The sequence below is a fragment of the Bufo bufo genome, chromosome 10 (genome assembly GCF_905171765.1).
Source record: "Bufo bufo chromosome 10, aBufBuf1.1, whole genome shotgun sequence".
NCBI classification, from domain to species: Eukaryota; Metazoa; Chordata; class Amphibia; order Anura; family Bufonidae; genus Bufo; species Bufo bufo.
In genome coordinates, this window is record NC_053398.1 from 87,940,235 (window position 1) to 87,960,907 (window position 20,673).

Sequence of the window (20,673 nt, forward strand, 5' to 3'; positions counted from 1 at the left end):
GGGGTATATTTGACTTCATTTTCTTTCACTGTTGATTTCTCCTGTAACTGGGGCTGACATAGTAGCCCCAGTTACAGAGGAAATACACCCACCAGAGATGCTGTACAGCACTATACTGTGCTGTACTGCCTCAGTGCAGGCTCCATCGAGGTCTGTGAAATACCCGACAGCTCCTGCACTCCTCCGGCCCAGGCAGTCACATGACTACCAGACCGGGACAAGAAGCGCATCTAGAAGGCAGGGACACCTGGGAACTGTCCCTGCCTTCTTAGTTGCCCTGCTGTCACTGACCCGCAGCTGCGATCTCTGAATTGAGGTTCCAGAATGTCTATTCAGAGTTAAACATCCATCCATACGACATTTATATCCTATGGGTGGATGTGAAATGGTTAAAAGTCACTTTCATGAAGACGTGCACCTATTTTCAGCTCACTTGTGCAACATTTTTCATACACATACTAATTAGACCAGTCTTCGTGAATATGAACCTGTCGTACTGATAAAGAACCACCAGAGGCCAGACTAATAGCAATATGTCTAGTCTAATTTATGAAGTGATGTGGGACTTTTTAGAAATGCTAGACAAAAGACCGACAAAGCAAATGCGCCTGTCTAATGTCACACCTAAATACAGGCAAGTTTGACAAATGTGCAACGGTGTTCCGATAAGGCCTCTTTTCACAAGCGATTTGGATTGTGTCAGGATCTGTTCAGGAAAAAAAACTGATGCTTTGCAAGTTCAACCAGTTTTGATGCTCATGTGAAAGCCAATCATTGGTACACAAGTACAGTGTCCATAACAGGAAATCACGCTTCTCTGAAATTAGCCTCACAGGACTACATGGCGTTATAATTCTTAATGCTGAGAGTCTGACAGACCTTGCATCTACTGAATGATACTGGTGACATTATGTCAGTACAATTCAGTAGATGCGGTCCTGTGAAAGGAGTAGTGTCCAAACTCATCGGATATTAGCCTTATGATGGATTAATAAACTATAATCACTAAGGTATAATTCCAAGAGTATGTTGTCTGGTACATCTGAAAGTAAAGAATCTAGATTTTAATATTTGTTAAAGTTCTAGCCCATTATTGCAGAAAATTGAAGACAATACATACGTCCTAAAGTAGTAAAATGGTTTAAGGGTTGCTTGCAACATGGAAGCTTTTAGTGGCATAATGTACTTTCCAGTTTGGCGCCATTGTTTTTGCCCCACATTTTTTGCAGTAAAAATACCAGCTCCAATTTTAATAAAGTCCATGAAATACCTGGGAACAGAATGTAAAAAAAAAAAACACAATTACACCCATAGCTGAATTACTTGGTGAGTGTAATTTCCAAAATAGGGTCTTTTGAAGATGCTTATGTTTTCGCACCTCACACCCTCTGCAAACCTGAAATGAAGAACCCTCATTTCTGAGGCCTGCATTTGAGTTAAAGGTTAAAATTGAATATCTGCTATAAAATATTTTTTTGTTAAATTTCCCCTCCATTTTAGTTTCTATCTGGCTATATTCCCTTGTCAAATCACAAGTCTCATTGGAAAGTTGGATCTTGACACATAAGGAACCCATTACAATAGGTGGTGCTAGAGAGAATGTTCTCTTCAGAGATACCGCGTTCCCCTCCCCTGACTCCTCTTCCACCACCCAAAATGGCTGCAGTGCTTCCTAGACTATCAGATATAAACTGCACTGGTATCACAAGACACTTCATACTTGTCCAGCTTTACTTTCCGATTGGCCAGCACTGTTCATGTGAGCAGTGCTGGCCAATCCAAAAGGCAGCAGGAAGGGTCTTAGGCTACCAAACAGCGTGCATCAGGCAGTCTGAGAAGTGGTGTGGCCATCTTAGATGGCAAAATAGGAGCCTGGGAATTGAAGAATTTGCATAAAAAAAAATAAAAAATGGAGAGAACCATGTACCATATTTTTCATATTATGAGACGCAACAGGATTTGGAGTATGCAAATAAGAAAAAAATATTTTCCATGAGACCTCAGAGCAGACTTCTATTCTTCATCAGTCCTCAAATCAGACCCCATCAGCCTCATATTGGACACTCCCAGCCTCAAATCCGTTCCATGTTAGGCTACTTTCGCACTGCCGTTTCTGGGTCCGCCTGTGAGATCCGTTTCAAGGCTCTCACAAGCGGCCCAAAACGGATCTGTTCAGAATGCATCAGTTTGCCTCCGTTCAGCTTCCATTCCGTTCTGGAGGCGGACACCAAAACACTGCATGCAGCGTTTTGATGTCCATCTGACAAAACTGAGCCAAACGGATCCGTCCTGACTTACAATGTCAATGGGGACGGATCCGTTTTTACTGACAATATGGTGCAATTGAAAACTGATCTGCCTCCCAATGTAAGTCAAAACGGATCCGTTTGCATCATCATGGTAATGCAAATGGATCCGTTCTGAACAGATACAAGCGTTTGCATTATAGGTGCGGATCAGTCTGTGCAGATACCAGACGGATCCGCACCTAAACGCAGGTGTGAAAGTAGCCTTAGCCCCCCATCATACCCCCCCCAGACCCAATTGGCATCAGATCAGACAAAAAAAAAAACTGCTTGCTCCAGGACTTCCCACATTGCTTCTTCTAGCCAGCCTGCTCTGTACTGTGGCCTGACGGCGCACAGATGCTTGTTTAGGTAGCAAAGATATATGCTTTTTTCCCTTTCTGGCACTGTTCTATAAGCTGGCAGTGTGTAAGCACAATACACAGTGAATGAGAATTCAAATGCATCATTCACTGGGGCTTGGGCAGCCAGTTTCAAAGAACTGTTCAAAAGGAAAACTTTACTAGACTATTCCTTTAATACTTTAAACTGCAAGATACTAGATGTTACATTAAATTCAATCATTCCGGTAATAGCCTTCAAAGACCCACTAATTAAAAAAAAGTTATTAGGCAAGCTTTATACAGAGTCGGACAATAAAACACAAGCAAAAGGGTGCTACACATCAGACCCTTTATCTATATTCTGTAACCCCCACCTTCCAGGAAGGCAGAACTCTGCATCCAATGGTGGATCACATCACTATCAGGAAAGGACAGACATACTCCAGGTACTCTGAACACCGAAGTACATGAGTAAACAATATCATTAAATGTAGTAACTGAAGCAGTGGTAAAGGACCAAATGTTTCTAGAGAAAACAAATGTAAGAAAACGGATTGGAGACCGTGATAAAAAGCACTTTGGGCAGTGGGTATATTTTGAAGGATGGTGGAATTCATTTCAACAGGCAGGAAACATTGTAAAAAAATGAGTCAGTATTTCTAGCTAAACTAACAATATTTGTGCCGTTAGGTTTGCATACTTCACATTAAACGTCCTATTTACTACTGCTGAATTCAGAATGTGATCTGGATATGTTTTAAAGAGCTTATAGTTGCCATAATATGACGATAGCAACGACCCTAATGTTGAAAATCACCATACATAGAAAACCTATGAAATTGCTTTAACCTACGAGAAGCATTACTGACATACTGAAGGTACTGAATTCTATAAAACTGTTGGATTTCACTCTGAAGGACAAAATCTTGATACATGAAGTTTAGACCAGAATGCTAATCCTCATTTGCTTTCTTGGGAGATTTGTCCACTGTGCATAGTTCTGCTATTTAAGGCAAAGTGCCCCTGTCACTTTATTAACAGCAGAAGATTCAATTTTGAGGGGGAGGTGGTGGAGGGGCAGGCGGCATAGAAAATGGGGGCATTCCAGGAACACCCATACCCATCATAGTGACAAAGTTGGAGGGATCCATGGGAGGAGGCGGAGGTGGTGGTGGAGCATAGAGAAGCCCAGAGGATCCAGGAGGTGGTGGTGGTGGTGGAGGTGGAGCACTTGGAGGTAAAGGTGGCTGGACACCAGGAGGAGGAGGAACAAGGGAGGCACTCGACTGGATGGCATTGCTAGATGAGGCGGTGGCAGCATTTTGTTGCTGCTGCCAAGGAGGAAGAGAAGCTGAACCAGAGTTGGTGGTTTGAGAGCCTAAATAGGAAAAAAATAAAAAAATAGGAATGAATTAATGTTATATGGATGAATGAATCAAAAACAATGGACCACATCATTTGGGCAATTTATATTCCAAAACAACTGAATCTCCCCTTGATACAGACCTATGCATAAAGGAAAAGTGCCATAATTTTATACAGTGTGAAAGTTGCCTCTTTACACTATTAAAATTGATAGGAAATGGTCCATAAAAAATAATTGTAATTTATCGTATTTTTAGCTTTATAAGACGCACTTAGGAACCAAATTAATTGCTTTGGTAGGTCTTGAACCAATGGAGATCTGTGGATGACACTTATTGGGGTGGGGGGGGGGATGATGCACTGTTATGCGGAGGGGTTATTAGTGGATGATGTACTATTATTGGGGGGGGGAGAGATCTGTGGATGGCATACCGTTGTGACTATCCTCATCCATGTACTGCAGGGTCTTAATTCATTCTTAAGGATGAGGGGGGGTTATAGTCACATTTAATAAAAACTGTCCAGGGACTGTATGGTAATTTTAAAGGTTTCTTTATTAAATATGACTATAACCCCCCACCTCATCTGTAGGACTGCAGCCAAGTACTGTAGCATATGAGAGTATCCTTAAGGGTTTCACTTGAATGGGGCTGAGCTACACAAATAAAACAGAAAAACCTCTAAGGCCGAATGCACATGGCTGTGGAACACTCACGTGAGCGGTCCGTGGTATCCCGGCCTGGCATCCTGCTGAGAGCAGGAGCGCACGGCGTCATTGGTTGCTATGACGCCGTGCGCTTCATGCCGCCGCTGCACTACAGTAATACACTCGTATAGATCATACCAGTGTACTACTTTAGTGCAGCGGCGGCATGAAGCGCACAGAGTCATAGCAACCAATGACGCCGTGCGCTCCGTGTGCATTCGGCCTAAGTATGATGGAAATTAGTCACATTTAATATAAACACTTTGATCAATGACAGTACAATCTGAGTGTGTTTATATTAAATGTGACTATAACCCCCCCCCCCCCCCTTCATGTTTAGAGGGGTTGTCCGGGTTTAGCGTTGAACCTGGACATGCCTCCATTTTTACCCGAGTATGTTTTAGTTGAAGGTGGAAGATAAAGTCAAAGTCAGTCATTTGAAGATTATGCTTAACCCTTTCCCGACTTGCACCATACATGTGCACATGGTGGGTGCCATAGCTGCTGGGGGCCTGCTGTTTTAACATCAACTGCATACACTTAAACCCTCAGATGCCATTTGTCAAGCGTGACCATGGCATCTGGGAGCACAAAAACCGGGAGGAGTGCACTGGCTGGGGGCGCGGTATGCAGTGTGTGGCAACCTCTGCTGCCCTCCTGAAATATCAGAGGCTGACAAACAAAAGTTCCTATGGAGCCCCTGTTCTTGGGGGAAAACCCTGCCTGGTATCATGGGTCACTGCTAATAAACTGGGCCCGTAGTATATAGCATTCTAATCAGATAGCAGTAATATTGTTCCCAAAACCAAATCTCTTTAGGATCATAGCAATGCTTTACCTGCTGTCCTATATTGTTTTAAGGGCAGGAAATATTGCTATGCACTTTATCATAAGGTACAATTATACAGGATCTAATCTTGTTTTTGTCCATCAAAAAATGCAAAACCATGATGGCTTGCTATGATTTATAAAAAGTACCACTTATATGTGTAACTACATAATTAACAGAGTTGGGTTAACCCATTCATGACATCAGGCATCCATGTACACCCTCAGATACCTAGAATGTGGCTCTCTGCCTCCACTTTACATGTAAACACATTGATTGTTTCAGGGTGAGAGCTATACAGTCGTGATTGAAATCGTCCAATGACTTACACTACTGAGGAATGTGCAAAGGTCCCTTTAGTTATAGGCAGAGACTCCTGGCTACAGCAGATGTGCTGCCCCTATCCTGATCAGCAGCTCAAGGGTCAAGTCGTGCTTCAGCAGGGGAGTTTTAGGCTTCACATTTGCTCACAGCTACTTAGGTCAGAATGGAAGGATCACAAAGAGATTAGTATGCAGTGCATTAGTGAGCCCTGGAGACAAGCGCATGTGGCTGCTCAACCTGTGCATATGTCCACCTTCAGAAAGGCATATTCAGGAAATGCTGCTGAGTTTATCTTCACGAATATAGGTTAAATAAATTGAATGGCTGACGAGACAAGCCTTTTAGCCATTACTTACTTTGCTGCCAAGGTAGGGGAGCCCCTGGTTGGTGTGGTGCACCTGTAGTTTGTTGCTGCTGCCAAGGATGCAAAGATGGTGCGGATGGTGGAGGTGGTGGCGGTGCAGGACCACTAGGAGGTGGTGGGGGCGGAGGAGGCATCAAACCCATAGGGTGAGAGTGCAAGAGACCTGGAGGGGAACAGAAATTAAATGAACATGGAAAGAGTTTTGGCTCAGTTCTTCTAACTACTAGCCAATTGCTTACCCATTGGATGAGGACCAGGTGGATGTGCTCCTGGATGAGGCTGCATCCAGTGATGGTGAGGTCCTGCAGGATTAGGCTGTAGAGGAGGACCGTTTCCTGCATTACCCATTGGGTGATGGAAGGAATGAGGGGCACCATGCATGGATGGGAATGGTCGATCGGTTGCCATCCAAGGCGGCCGGTTCTGAAAAGCCAAAATGACAGATTACATTGGGATAGGATAAGCCATAAAATAATTTGGGGGTCATGTGCCATCTCCTATAACAGAGTGCTGTTGGACCGCCCACCGGGCTAATCTGCATATGTGATACAAGTTTGTTTTTCTGGCAACTAGCTCTGTTAAAGGGAGTCTGGCACGTCATTTACGCCTATATAACAGCATTGCTCCACAGAAGATTGCAAACACGTTCTAAAATACCTGTGTGTACTTTGTGTCCTCATTTCATGTCCAGGAAAAGTGATTGTATTCTTCTGAAAAACGGTTAGCAAGTGCCCAGACTGATGGTTTGCTTTGATTTGGGCACTTGGAACAGGAAGACCTGGGGAGCTGCTTTCCAGCAGAATAAAAGTGCTTTTCTTGGGCATGGACTAAAGACACAACAGGTACACAGTACAGTTATGTTTACGTGTGGGCAATCTTCTGTTATACAGGTGAAATTACACGATATGACAGACTCCCTTTAACAACCACAGTATGTTTCCAAATCTCTTTAAAAGAACATTGAAGCCAAACAAATAAGGTCTGCAGTAGAATACAAATAATGTAAAAAAAATACCTACCAATCCCTGGCAGCTGCAACAGTGCCCATGTCCCTACTTCACTCCATCTACTGCTGACGTCCAAACATGGCAGGATGTGGGCGCTGAGGGCTGCAGAGATGACCCACCTCAGCCAGTGCCTGGATAACCACTTCCTGCAGTGGAAGGAGAGCAGCAGGGACCTGGGCACCGTTGGATTGGCAGCATATCAGTGATAAAGAATATAAGCTTAGTTTTTCTTTTACACATCCTCTGTATCCCACTGCAAGCCTTTTTCTAGGTCATAACAGATCACTGGGGGACATGTATTTTTTTCACTGTGCAGTGCCAACAATATAGGGGTTGAAGTTACAGGGGAAAACGGGGCTCTACTGTGAGATTAGTCATCGACAGAGGTGCTTGGTCTTGGCAGAACCAGATCCGCTCTATGTCAGGACAAATGACGACATGGGGATTGCTCTATTCCCCATCTAGCACTGGGCACTATACAGCCTGTAAATAAGGCTGGTATTAACTGCTTCAATCTTCTCCTCGGGGTCCCTGGCTGTCTGACGGGGATAAAACCTGCTGCTGCCAGCAGACAGTCAGGACCATACCTGTCCCCCAAGACACTACTGTTTTATACTTCCATTGACAGTCGTTTGAATGATTACTTTGTGGGATGCTTGGCATTTCCTAAGGACACCATTTAATGTTCAGTATGTATGTTCCGTGATCACTCAAAAACGCAAAAATAGATTTCAACGAAACTTGGTATACACATCCCTTGCTACCTGGAAATAAATCTTGTGGGGGTCTCAGCTCTCTAGGACGTACCATTCGAGATATTCCCAAAAACCTGCATTAGCCAATACAAGCCTGCAAGTCTCTATTCATATCCCAACAGCCATACACATGGCCACATGTCCCTTATCTGCCACATACACACAGTTTTAGGGTCCATTCACATGTCTGTAGGGTATTGCAGATCTGCAATACACCGGGCCAGCACCCGTATTAGAAATGCCTATTCTTGTCAGCTATTGCAGATAATAAAAGGACACGTTCTATTTTTTTCGGGAGCGGCAAACCGGAAATGCAGATGCGGACACCACAATGTGTGCTGTCCGCATCATTCCCATTGAGAATGAATGGACCCTTACTCCAGGTTTCCATCACAACCCAGCCATTTTTTTCTTCACTGCTGTAGGTCAGCTTTAGGCTAGGGCTGCACGACGACAATAATTCGCATGACACACAGGGCACAACTACACTGCTACATGTGTCAGGCCACATTGATGTCGCACCAATGCCACGCAGCAATTTTTATAATGATAGTCTATGGCAGGGATCAGCAACCTTCAGCACTCCAACTGCTGTGAAACTACCACTCCCAACATGCAAACTCTTTTGGCTGTTCTTGTAAGTGAAAGGAGGAGTGAATGGAAGTGAAAGTAGTGTTCTGGGAGTTGGATTGGATGGACGTTTTTGCAACTGTCGTGTCACAGTAGGTCACATGTTGCAGTGCGACCCATAGCCTATCATTATAAAAATTGTTGAGACAAAATGTTGCGCGACACGTCGTCGTGTCGTCCTAGCATTAAAGGGGCGGGCACTGTGGAGGTCACTGTTAAGGGGGCAGGGGCCACCATTTAAGGGGAAACATATACCCGTGCAAAGCTGGGTCCTTCTGCTAGTAATGTATTTACAAAAAACCTGCAATTCCATCAGTCCTTTAGCTTTTGTTTTTATGCTGTTCACTATGTGAACCTTTATTCTGCGGTTCACAGCGATCACAAATTTTTACAGTGCGCTATGTTTTAAGATTGTTAGAAAAAATTTTACTTTTTAGGGTCAATTTGTTCATCATTAATTTTTTTTCTTCCTGTTTTTGAAGTCACAATTTTCACATTTTCTGTTCACAAAGGCAGATGGGAGAAGTTGTATGTTTAATAGCACCCTTTTGTTTACCATAGCATGCATTGAAAAAAATATTAAAAAAAATTGCCTATGCCTTTGTTTTACTACTTTAAAAAAAATAAAAACCCTTGAAAAATAAAACTTTCCTTTGCAACTCCATATTCGGACACCCATAATTCCAGCTACAGAGCTGTGTCAGGGCTTGTGTTTTGCAAGGTGAACTGTAGTTTTTATTTCTACCATTTTGGGGTACATATGACATTTTGATCAATATTCAATGGGCGAAGCGATTCGGCCATTTAGATTTTTTCCCCCAATTAAAAATGGCATTCACCATGTAAGATAAAAACGTATATTTCAATAGCTTAGCAAGATGTATTATAAATATTTTTTATAAGATTAGGAAAGATGGGTGATTTACCTTTTTAATCCTTAAACTTTTTTTCCTAACATCTTGAACCTTTTTAGATAGTGATCATTCTTATATGATAAATTTTTATATATTTTTTTGACAACTTAGGGAAGTTGAACTGAAGCCCAATTACGTGTGCACATGTGTGTCAAGGAGCACAAAGGGGTTAAATGCCCTGCCTTCCACTTCATACCAATAATATCTACATACCACAGGTGGCTGGCTTGCAGTTATGGCAGCTGGCCTTGGACTTCCTTGAATAGGAGTATGTGTCGGAGCAGTTGCTGACCCCATAGAAGAAGGGACCGGTGCTTCTCCAAGTTCTGCCATAAGCGAAAGGTATTCTTTATCCATCCTTGCCTTATCTTGTGCTGACTGGGGCTCTCCAGGCCGCACTGTCACACTAAACAATGTAAGTATTAAATAAGCGCAGAAAGGTTATATCAAATTTTCAACATCAATAGATAAAAGTGATAATTTTATATTTAAAATTTCACCTTGTAAATTTGCAGTCGGAAGCAATATGTCCAGCCCCTCCACATTTGGTACATAGGGTGGTATTGGTAATGCTTCTAGTTTCTGTATTTTGCCAGGGTCGCAGAATCCTACAAACAGAAACACTTAGTATAGAACATAAAAATAGAGAAGTTAAGAATTAAATAGAAAAAGAAAAAACAAACCTGTTGTCGTCCTCGCGCAAAGTACCATTAAGACGTGCCAGCTCTCGTAACTGCATTTTGCGGAGATCATTCTGATCTTCTGGTGTTTCAATTCCCTGTTTGAGAATATTACGAATCTACAAAGAAAAGCAACAAACAGCAAAACTTAACCCTTAAGAACGCAAGTGCACTGAGGATTATTTAAATGCAGTTAACTATAGATCATCACTGACTTGAGGATACCTTTCAAAGTCAACTACACAGTTTATATCGTACAATGTGGGAACTACAAGTATAACAAGACCACCACCTGACGCCTCGTAGGCAGCGGTCTACATTAGTGCCTGAAGTCCAGGCTATTTTCAAGTTATTTTAGAAGGGTATCACCACATTCTGGCCAAGTCACCAACCAGAATAAATCTGGTTGACATCTTTCACCTCCTTTGCTATCACAATATAGAACACATTTGGTCCATTAAAGGGGTTCTGTCATTTCCAATTGAAGCTAGGGCTGGGCAATATGGCCTAAAATCTATATCTCAATATAATTTGAAGCATATGCGATAACGCTATATCGCGATATATTTTCTTCTGTATATATACAAATTACATGGCCATCATCCATATCCACCAGCCAGCGCCATCAGCCACCATGCCATAGCCATCCACCCCCCGGGCCCCTGCTACTTGCCTTTCCTGCATGGCTGATTGAGTCTGCAGGAGACGGGACGTGTCTTCTTCCCCGCATACACTGGAATGGACCTGACGTCAGACAGCGGGCTGACGATATGTGAAGGCAAGGCCCTGCAGTGCAGAGTCGGGAGGCCACGGAGCGGAGAGTGAGAAGCTTCTTCAATTCACTACTGCTCCGTGGTCATCTATCGCAATATGGTGATATAACTAAAATGTATATCGTTGGCCGAATTAATGAAGTGAATATCGTTTACATCGCCCACCGCTAACTGGAGCGGCTTATTTCCTCTGCTCCAGGGAGTGGGAATGTGCAATATGACATTACAGGCAAGCAATTCCATCATGATGTCACTGCTGCACTTGCCTGTACGAGCATGCTCCCGAAGCTTCCAATAGAAGTTTCAATGGCAGCATCGGCTGTGTAGGACCTTTGTTCGCTTGTTCAGGCCATTTTACTCCCTGGAAAAAGTCTAAAAGCGTACCAATAAGCCTTAGAATTTTCCCCCAGATTCATCGGCACAGTGAGCGCTGTGAACGGCACAGGCAGCGCAACAATGCTGCCTGTGCCTAAAATAACCAATAACAAAGCTCCGGAAAGCAAGGAGCTTTGTTATTGTGTGCTAGAGCAATACAAGTCGGGTCAGGCTCCCAGGTGTGGCTGAAGGAGAGCGGGGCACGCTGCCCAAGGACCCTGGCAAACATGCCAGGGCCGCTGGAGAGCTTAGGAGCCACGGGCTCATGTGAATGGTCCCCGATCTGAGAGAAGAGCTGCCCCCTGGGTGGAGCGGGCTGAGGGGGTGGGACAGTTGTGGCTGTGAAATGCTTGGTATGTCAGTCTTCAAGTGAGTGATTCACCCCTCCCCCCAATCATGGTTCCGTCCAGTCTCCCAGTTCTCTGCCCCCTCTCCCCCTTCCCGTCACCCCACTAGTGAACCTGCTTCCCCCTCTACCCGTCACCCTGCTCCCCCCACTAGTGACCCTGCTCCCCGCTCCTTCTGTCATCCCACTAGTAACCCTGCTTCCCCCCCCCCCCTCCCACTAGTAACCCTGCTCCCGCCCTCTTCCAGACAAAAAAGTGCTGCATATAAGGCTTTTTTTGTCTGGTCTTTCAACATAATCTGCAACAGAGGCTCCAAACGCAGCCTCTAACACAGATGTGAGCGAGTGCAGGCCTATGTATTTTAAACTACCGCAACTTTCGTAGTCTTCCTCGGGTAAAAAAAAAAAAAAAACTCAAAAATTGTGAGTATTTTTACTCTGCTGGAAAAAACAGTGCGACCTCTGCTTGCACATAACCCAGTAAAACGGCACTGCCAATATAGGAATACTCAATGCATTGAAGTGTAAATAATCCATAAGAACAAAGGCATATGATAACGCATGTTCTAAACCTGTTTACAGTACAAATTGTGTCAGTTATAAATCCCAGCATACTTATGATGACAGCACACTGTATTGAACTCAAAGTCATAAGTCAAGGAATGATGTACTGACATCTAGTGGCCAAAAACAGCAATACAAAAAATTCTCCATTGAGAACATTGGTGAAGACATGTCTGGCTTCAATACATAGGTTTCACTATCACTGTGAATACCCAATATCCGTTTCTCAGCTGGAACATGTGCAAACACTCTACATACAGCTAAGAGTGAATAGCTAAGTAGCCGATATTTCTGTCACTGTCAAAGTGAAAAGATAAGGCAGAAAATGCAGAATGAGCATGTTTAGCTAGTTCTACTGCTCCAATATATCTCTATGTGAACAGTGCACCCTTCAAAACCTTGAACCTTCACATTTGTAGAGATGCTACAATAAAAATAAAAAAAAGTGAAAACTGAAATGTTCAAAATCTTTGCTTATTGATTGAAAAGAAAAAACAAATCTTGCATTGACATAAGTATTAGACCTTTTACTCAGGACTTAGTTGAAGCACCTTGGGCAGGGATTACAGTCTCCTTGGGTATGATATCACAAGGTTTGCATATTTAGATTAGGAAATGTTCCACCATTCTTCTCTGCAGATCCTCTCAAGCTCTGTCACATTAGATGTAGACTGTCAGAAGACAACCATTTTCATGTCTCTCCAGTGATGTTTGATTGTGTTCTAGTCAAGGCTGCCGCGGGCCACTCAGATATCCAGAGTTGTCCCTTAAGCCACCGTGTTGTCTTGGCTGTGTGCTTATGGTCATTGCCTTGTTGGGAGGTGAACTTGCAGCCCAGTCTGTGGTCCTGAGCACTCTGGATCAGGTTTTCATTAAGAATATCTATCACTCCCACAGCATGACGCTGCTGCCACCATACTTCACTGTGAAGATGGTATTGGGCAGGTGATGAGTAGTGCCTCATTTCCTCCAGACTTAGAATTGAGGCCAAAAGGTTTAATCAGACCAGATAATCTTGTTTCTTACAGTCAAGGTGCAAAAACATCTCAAAGATAGTCATGAGAAATGGGAGGCCCCCAGAGCCAAATGTCAACTATTCAGACCCTTTGGTCTGATACTTATGTCCATTTTTTTGTTTTTCCTATCTAATACAATTGCAAACATTTCTAATTTGATTTAAATTTTTTTTTTTTAAGGGGTATTAAGTGCAGATTGATGGGGAAAACTGTTTTTTTTTCTTTTTAATTGTAGCACAAGACTGCAACAAAACAGAAAAGCAAAAGGGTCTGAAGACTTTTCAAATGCACTGTAAACGACCCAGAACAGTAGTTGGGGACCATAAGTCTTCCCCACGCCCCCCCAAAAAAGCTGGTGGTCCCAGAGGTCAGACAACCAACATTAAACAAGCTCTATGCACAAAATCCTGGTGACAGGTTCCCTTTAAATTTGTATGACCAATTTGTAAAGGAGGCTTGCTTCTTCATAAACTGCCATGAACGACATTCAACAATTTCACTTTAGCCAACATTTACCTGATCTACGGCTTTCTTGACATTCTCCATTGTATTAGCGGTTACCAATGCATGGAGTGGCTCATCTTCCCCTGGAAGCATCTGCCCGTCTTTGCGTCCCACTTTGCCTTCTTTCACTGAACCTTTGCCACGGATCATTATCTTGGCATTACACTCTTTTTCAATGTTTTTCAGTGTATTACCCCTAAATTAAACAGAACAGGCAATGACTGCACAAATACAAACAAAAATACAGTAACTCATCTACATAGAACATGTCATACCTGGGACCAATAAGTAAACCAACAAAATTAATCTCAGGGTATTCATCCTGTGGGATCATAACTTTGTCACTCACACGAGTAGCAGGTGGTCTGGAAAAGAAAAGAAAGTGCAACAGAATTAAAACAGACCAGACACAAAAGATGGACAAGATATTACATCAAGGCTGCATGGAAGGGAAATCTTACTATCCCTAAACTGCCAGGACTCCACTGGCACAGGTCAGATATTCCCTAAACTCCGAAGTCGGATAATACCCCTATACGAGTCACACACTACTGTGTGCTCACATACACAGAGGACTGGGACAGATAATTATGATCTTCAGATAAAGCAATGACCAGGAGTGGAGGGATAAAATAAAAAGTCCCTCAACCGTCATTAATTAGAAAATGATAAGCAATCTTTACACAGCAAGAATACTTTGTAGCTTTATTTTAATTTAGAAGATTTTTATTTTTTTTAATTAAAAACAGGGTGAGTGCGGCCAATTGTCTGCCACTACTGTTTGGCTGCTGTTCCAGTCTCTGCTCCTCTACACTTGCTGGTCTTTGTCTCAACATGCCAGAAATGGCTTATGGTGCATTTACACAGCCCGAGAATTGGGCAGATCATCAAGAACGACCTCTCCTGACAATCAGGCCATGTAAATGTACCACCGATCACCCACTGAACAAGTGAAACACTGATTCATCAGGTGATCCTGTTCATGTAGGCATCACCAGTCATGGCTTCTTGGCAGCAGATCACCATGAATCTGTATGAGGACAGGATTGCAACATCGATCCCTCGTCCTCATACCGTTAAGATTGCCGAATTTACAAGCAGCAGTCTCCTTGACTGAACGAGCAGCCGACATCTGGGAAGGAACGCTTGCTTCTCGACATTCGGTGTAAATCAGGGACCAGTGCTACAGCCAAACAGCAGCGGCAGGGGAGTGGTAAAACGAGTAAAGACTTTTACCCACTCAAACTCAGTGTCATTAAAATTATTCCACCGTCCACATGTAATTAACCCTAATGTACATACTTATAATCTGCTGGAGGTTTGAAGTCCGGATTCAAGCCAACCATCTCAGTGATAAGGTTATGGCGCTCCTCCTCCAGCTTTTTACGTGTCCTGAACTCTCTGGTGTTAAGACGTTTCCCTTCGCTGTTATATATGGGTTCAGGAGATGGGGACCTGCATGGAGGGAGAATAAGCAGTATAAAAAACAAGTAACACAAAATATCAAAAAGAGAACTATTCTTTAATGCACAGGTATATACATTTCCAGTATTACATATGGCTGCTATATTCATCATTACAATGCTACTTGAACATGAGTTGTTAGCAGTGCCATCTGTGGCACCCTAGCAGGAGGAGACATTTATGGGCTAAGAGATTAAAAGTAAAAAATCTTGTTAACATTACACTACTTGATATTCCATGAATATAAACTAGTAGTAGTGAAAGAAAACACATGGCTAAGAATCCTAAAGGGAACTTGTAATTACATATGAAAGCATTAAACTTCCACCAAAATGTCACTGTAAAATGGCACTTTTACGGCGGCAGCAGCAGCATCCCAGCTGAAGTGAATGGGAGCAGCTGTACAATGGTAGCCGAGTAGTTCCGGCACCAGAGGACCTCTAAGACCGCTAACTGGATTGATTACGCATGCACCAATGCAGGAAATTTTAAAGTGACATCTTCATAACCCTATACAACTCCATGGCGGTAGTTTAAAGGCACCATATGCGATTGCTTCCCTTTAAAACTGATTAAGTGTATTTTACATTTTGGTGCCAATATTTGACAGCTGTAAGCATCAAACCAAAAGTTCTTCAACTGCTGCACAAGGTCCACTGAAAATGACAACATACTTTAATAAATCCTAGTCCGATGCTCCAACTATTACTGCAATCTCTACCTTCTAGCTTAACGTGGCATATGCCCATTGAGATGTCCAGTTTAAAAAGTGGGTAGAGACATTTGAGAAGGTAAGGAAACTGGCAGGCTTCTTCATAAGGTCTTACCCATGCCTCTTCCATAATGGAAGATATACCTTCATATTTATAAAGATGGAAAGTAAGCGACAAAATATATTTCCATGGAAAAGGTTATAAGTAGATGATCCCATTGCCCCTGCTAGACTCACATCATGTTCAGACAGTGATACGCAGGAAAGGGGTAAAAAGAATGCTTGGGCAAAAGGAGAAGAAAAAAAAAAGTCATTTTGATGACTAGAGAGAAAGTCAGCAGGTTAAATCTGTAAATGAGGTTAAATATTCAGCCGAAAATGCAAATAAATTTGAGGGCTGCTTTGAGGGAGAAAAACATTAGAGTCATTAATTCATATCTGCTCACAAACCTTTTTAAGTTGGGCCCAATGTTTTAAAACCTGTTTAAAAAAGGCTGTTAACCATTAAGACAACAGTTAACTTCTCTAATACCTGCTTTTTAGCCAAAACAGTGAGTTAGGAATTGAGAGAACAGGGTAGGTTAAGGTGGCATGACAGAAACCGGCTATATGTGGAATAATTGCCCTATAAATGGTCATCGTAATAACTGCTGGAGACATTTAAACTGGGATAGAGAAAAGAAAATTGTTACTGAAGCCAGAATATCTGGACAGCGCTCAACTGATGTCAAGAGATCAGGTAATAAACCCTGACGTCATGGGGCCAATCACATACAGAACAACCTGGGAAGAGCCACAAATCTCCAATCTTTCCAGGAGGCCCTACCCGTTATACTACATGTGTCGGTAGGGAGCACTCGTGCCGCACGGGGAAGCTGTACCTAGCTGGAGCCCTTCAATGAACATTACTCTGGAAGGTTGGTGGAGAAAAACTTTCCATGAAGACTGAGGCTTTATTCAAGAAGAAATAAAGCATAATTGCAAAGCTCTTCTGAATGCAAGCAATGAATACTGATACTCTAGCCTACATGGAAATTGTAACATGCAGATTAAATGAGAAACTAAAGCTGTAAACCAGTAAACTAAGCTTTTTATCACATACAGGAGCACAACAGGCAAAACTGATCATGTTCTGGCTGGAGCAGGGGCCGAGATCCTAAAGAGAACCCCCACCAGCCCTGAACACTGCTCACGTCCGGCCTGCTGTGTTCATAAGGCAGCACTCTCATCTGAAGAGTTTTCTGCTAAAGTACTGACAAGAGCGCCTTAGAGGAGCGGTCCCCTCTCCTGACATGTCAGTTTATGTAACTACTGCCATTCTCCATGGAGTGACCATTCTGGAGCATCTATACTTCTGGTACTATGTTGTGCCATTCCTGTATTATTCCTACAGATAAACTGTTAGGTGTTACCAGTGCGACTCTAGTCAGACATTACTGCAAGCTGCTGACAATTCATAAAACTCTCGTAGGAATAAGAAAGAAATAGCACATCATAGAGTCATAAGAATAGATGCTCCAGAACTGAAAGTACACTAGGAATGGAAGTATTTACGGCAAAAGACAAGTCCAGAGCGGCGACTGGTTCCTCTTTAGGCTGAAGGTTAAAAATACCAGCAAATATCGGAAAAAATAAAACTATCAAACTTACATTTTAGACAAAAACAATTCAGTTAGTGGAAATCTGCTTGCTCTCCAGACAAAATTAGAGACCAGGGCTCTGGGCACACAGTAGTCGCAGCCTCTGCTCTTAACAGGCCCTATCTGATCCAATTTACTTGTAATTGGTCTTTCAAGTTTCTTTTTCTATTAGGTAGAAAAGTACAGCAGACTATGCTATTCTACTCATCGAAAAATCCTACAGAAAAGACTGACTGCCTCCATAAACATTTGGACGAGCTAATCGCTGTTTCCTGCCACCAAAAACAGAGGGGTTGTCCACTTTTTAATATTGATGGCCTATCCTGAGGATAGGTCATCAATATCACGTTGGTGGGGATCTGTCTCCCGGCACCCCCACTGATCAGCTGCTGAAGAGAAAGCAGCACTGGTACAAGCGCTGCCTTCACTTTCATTTACCTGCTCGCTAGCGCAGGCGCAGAGTAATTACAGTTCCGCTGTTCCATTCACTTCAATGGGACAGCTCCCCACTTGACAGTGGAGCTGTAATCACACGGCTCACCGCTGCATCGCTTTTTCTTCATGTACAAGCATGGCCATCACTGCTGGATTGCAGGGTAGTCATAAGGATGGAAACTAGCAGTGTATAATGTGGTGGAAAAAGGAATTAAGCCAAAGGAGACAATATGGACAATCAATACATTAGTGAGTGCCTTGTATTAACTTTGTCTACATAATAAAGGCCTTTTGTTGAAGTGAGACAACTATTAACCACTTCAGCCACCTTAGCTTAAACACCCTTAATGACCAGGCCACTTTTTACACTTCTGACCTACACTACTTTCACCGTTTATTGCTCGGTCATGCAACTTACCACCCAAATGAATTTTACTTCCTTTTCTTCTCACTAATAGAGCTTTCATTTGGTGGTATTTCATTGCTGCTGACATTTTTACCTTTTTGTTATTAATCGAAATTTAACGATTTTTTTGCAAAACAAAAATTCATTTTTCACTTTCAGTTGTAAAATTTTGCAAAAAAAACGACATCCATATATAAATTTTTCTCTAAATTTATTGTTCTACATGTCTTTGATAAAAAAAAAAATGTTTGGGTAAAAGTTATAGCGTTTACAAACTATGGTACAAAAATGTGAATTTCCGCTTTTTGAAGCAGCTCTGACTTTCTGAGCACCTGTCATGTTTCCTGAGGTTCTACAATGGCCAGACAGTAAAAACACCCCACAAATGACCCCATTTCGGAAAGTAGACACCCTAAGGTATTCGCTGATGGGCATAGTGAGTTCATAGAACTTTTTATTTTTAGTCACAAGTTAGCAGAAAATGATTTTTTATTTTTTTTCCTTACAAAGTCTCATATTCCACTAACTTGTGACAAAAAATAAAAAAACTTCTATGAACTCACTATGCCCATCAGCGAATACCTTGGGGTGTCTTCTTTCCAAAATGGGGTCACTTGTGGGGTAGTTATACTGCCCTGGCATTCTAGGGGCCCAAATGTGTGGTAAGTAGTTTGAAATCAAAATCTGTAAAAAATGGCCGGTGAAATCCGAAAGGTGCTCTTTGGAATGTGGGCCCCTTTGCCCACCTAGGCTGCAAAAAAGTGTCACATGTGGTATCTCCATACTCAGGAGAAGTTGGGCAATTTGTTTTGGGGTGTCATTTTTCATATACCTATGCTGGGTGAGAGAAATATCTTGGCAAAAGACAACTTTTCCCATTTTTTTTTTATACAAAGTTGGCATTTGACCAAGATATTCATCTCAACCAGCATGGGTATATGTAAAATGACACCCCAAAACACATTGCACAACACTTTTTTGCAGCCTAGGTGGGCAAAGGGGCCCACCTTCCAAAGAGCATTTTTTACAGATTTTGATTTCAAACTACTTACCACACATTTGGGCCCCTAGAATGCCAGGGCAGTATAACTACCCCACAAGTGACCCCATTTTGGAAAGAAGACACCCCAAGGTATTCGCTGATGGGCATAGTGAGTTCATGGAAGTTTTTATTTTTTGTCACAAGTTAGTGGAATATGAGACTTTGTAAGAAAAAAAAAAAATCATTTTCCGCTAACTTGTGACAAAAAATAAAAAAATCTAGGAACTCACCATGCCCCTCACGGAATACCTTGGGGTGTCTTCTTTCCAAAATGGGGTCACTTGTGGGGTAGTTATACTGCCCTGGCATTCTAGGGGCCCTAATGTGTGGTAAGTAGGTAAATGACCTGTGAAATCCTAAAGGTCCTCATTAGAATGTGGGCCCCTTTGCCCACCTAGGCTGCAAAAAAGTGTCACACATGTGGTATCGCCGTATTCAGGAGAAGTTGGGCAATGTGTTTTAGGGTGTCTTTTTACATATACTCATGCTGGGTGAGAGAAATATCTCGGCAAAAGACAACTTTTCCCATTTTTTATACAAAGTTGGCATTTGACCAAGATATTTATCTCACCCAGCATGGGTATATGTAAAATGACACCCCAAAACACATTGCCCAATTTCTCCTGAGTACGGCGATACCAGATGTGACACTTTTTTGCAGCCTAGATGCGCAAAGCGGCCCAAATTCCTTTTAGGAGGGCATTTTGACATTTGGATCCTAGACTTCTTCTCACGCTTTAGGGCCCCTAAAATGCCAGGGCAGTATAAATACCCCACATGTGACCCCATTTTGGAAAGAAGACACCCCAAGGTATTCAATGAGTGGCATGGCGAGTTCATCAAATTATTTTTTTTTTGCCACAAGTTAGCGGAAATTGATTTTTTATTTTTTTTTCTCACAAAGTCTCCCTTTCCGCTAACTTTCAATCTTTCATGGACTCAATATGCCCCTCACGGAATACCTTGGGGTGTCTTTCCGAAATGGGGTCACATGTGGGGTATTAATACTGCCCTGGCATTCTAGGGGCCCTAAAGCGTGAAAAGAAGTCTGGAATATAAATGTCTAAAAATTTTTACGCATTTGGATTCCGTGAGGGGTATGGTGAGTTCATGTGAGATTTTATTTTTTTATATGAGACTTTGTAAGAAAAAAAATATATAAAAAATTCCGCTAACTTGGGCCAAAAAAAATG

General features: G+C 42.4%; 1 protein-coding gene across 3 annotated transcripts in view; it reads right to left on the bottom strand.

Moving 5' to 3' along the window:
- Positions 1-2,627: 2,627 nt before the first annotated feature.
- Positions 2,628-20,673, bottom strand: part of SF1 (splicing factor 1) — a 43,643-nt gene continuing 25,597 nt past the window's right edge. For all 3 annotated transcript variants that reach the window (XM_040410830.1, XM_040410831.1, XM_040410832.1), the window contains 9 exons: positions 15,084-15,236; positions 14,057-14,146; positions 13,794-13,977; positions 10,207-10,322; positions 10,024-10,131; positions 9,737-9,929; positions 6,457-6,640; positions 6,210-6,380; positions 2,628-4,007 (listed from right to left, as the gene is read on the bottom strand). In XM_040410830.1, the coding sequence (XP_040266764.1) occupies positions 3,679-4,007; positions 6,210-6,380; positions 6,457-6,640; positions 9,737-9,929; positions 10,024-10,131; positions 10,207-10,322; positions 13,794-13,977; positions 14,057-14,146; positions 15,084-15,236 (1,528 nt within the window). In that variant the 3' untranslated portion in view covers positions 2,628-3,678. The remainder of the gene's footprint in view (positions 4,008-6,209; positions 6,381-6,456; positions 6,641-9,736; positions 9,930-10,023; positions 10,132-10,206; positions 10,323-13,793; positions 13,978-14,056; positions 14,147-15,083; positions 15,237-20,673) is intronic.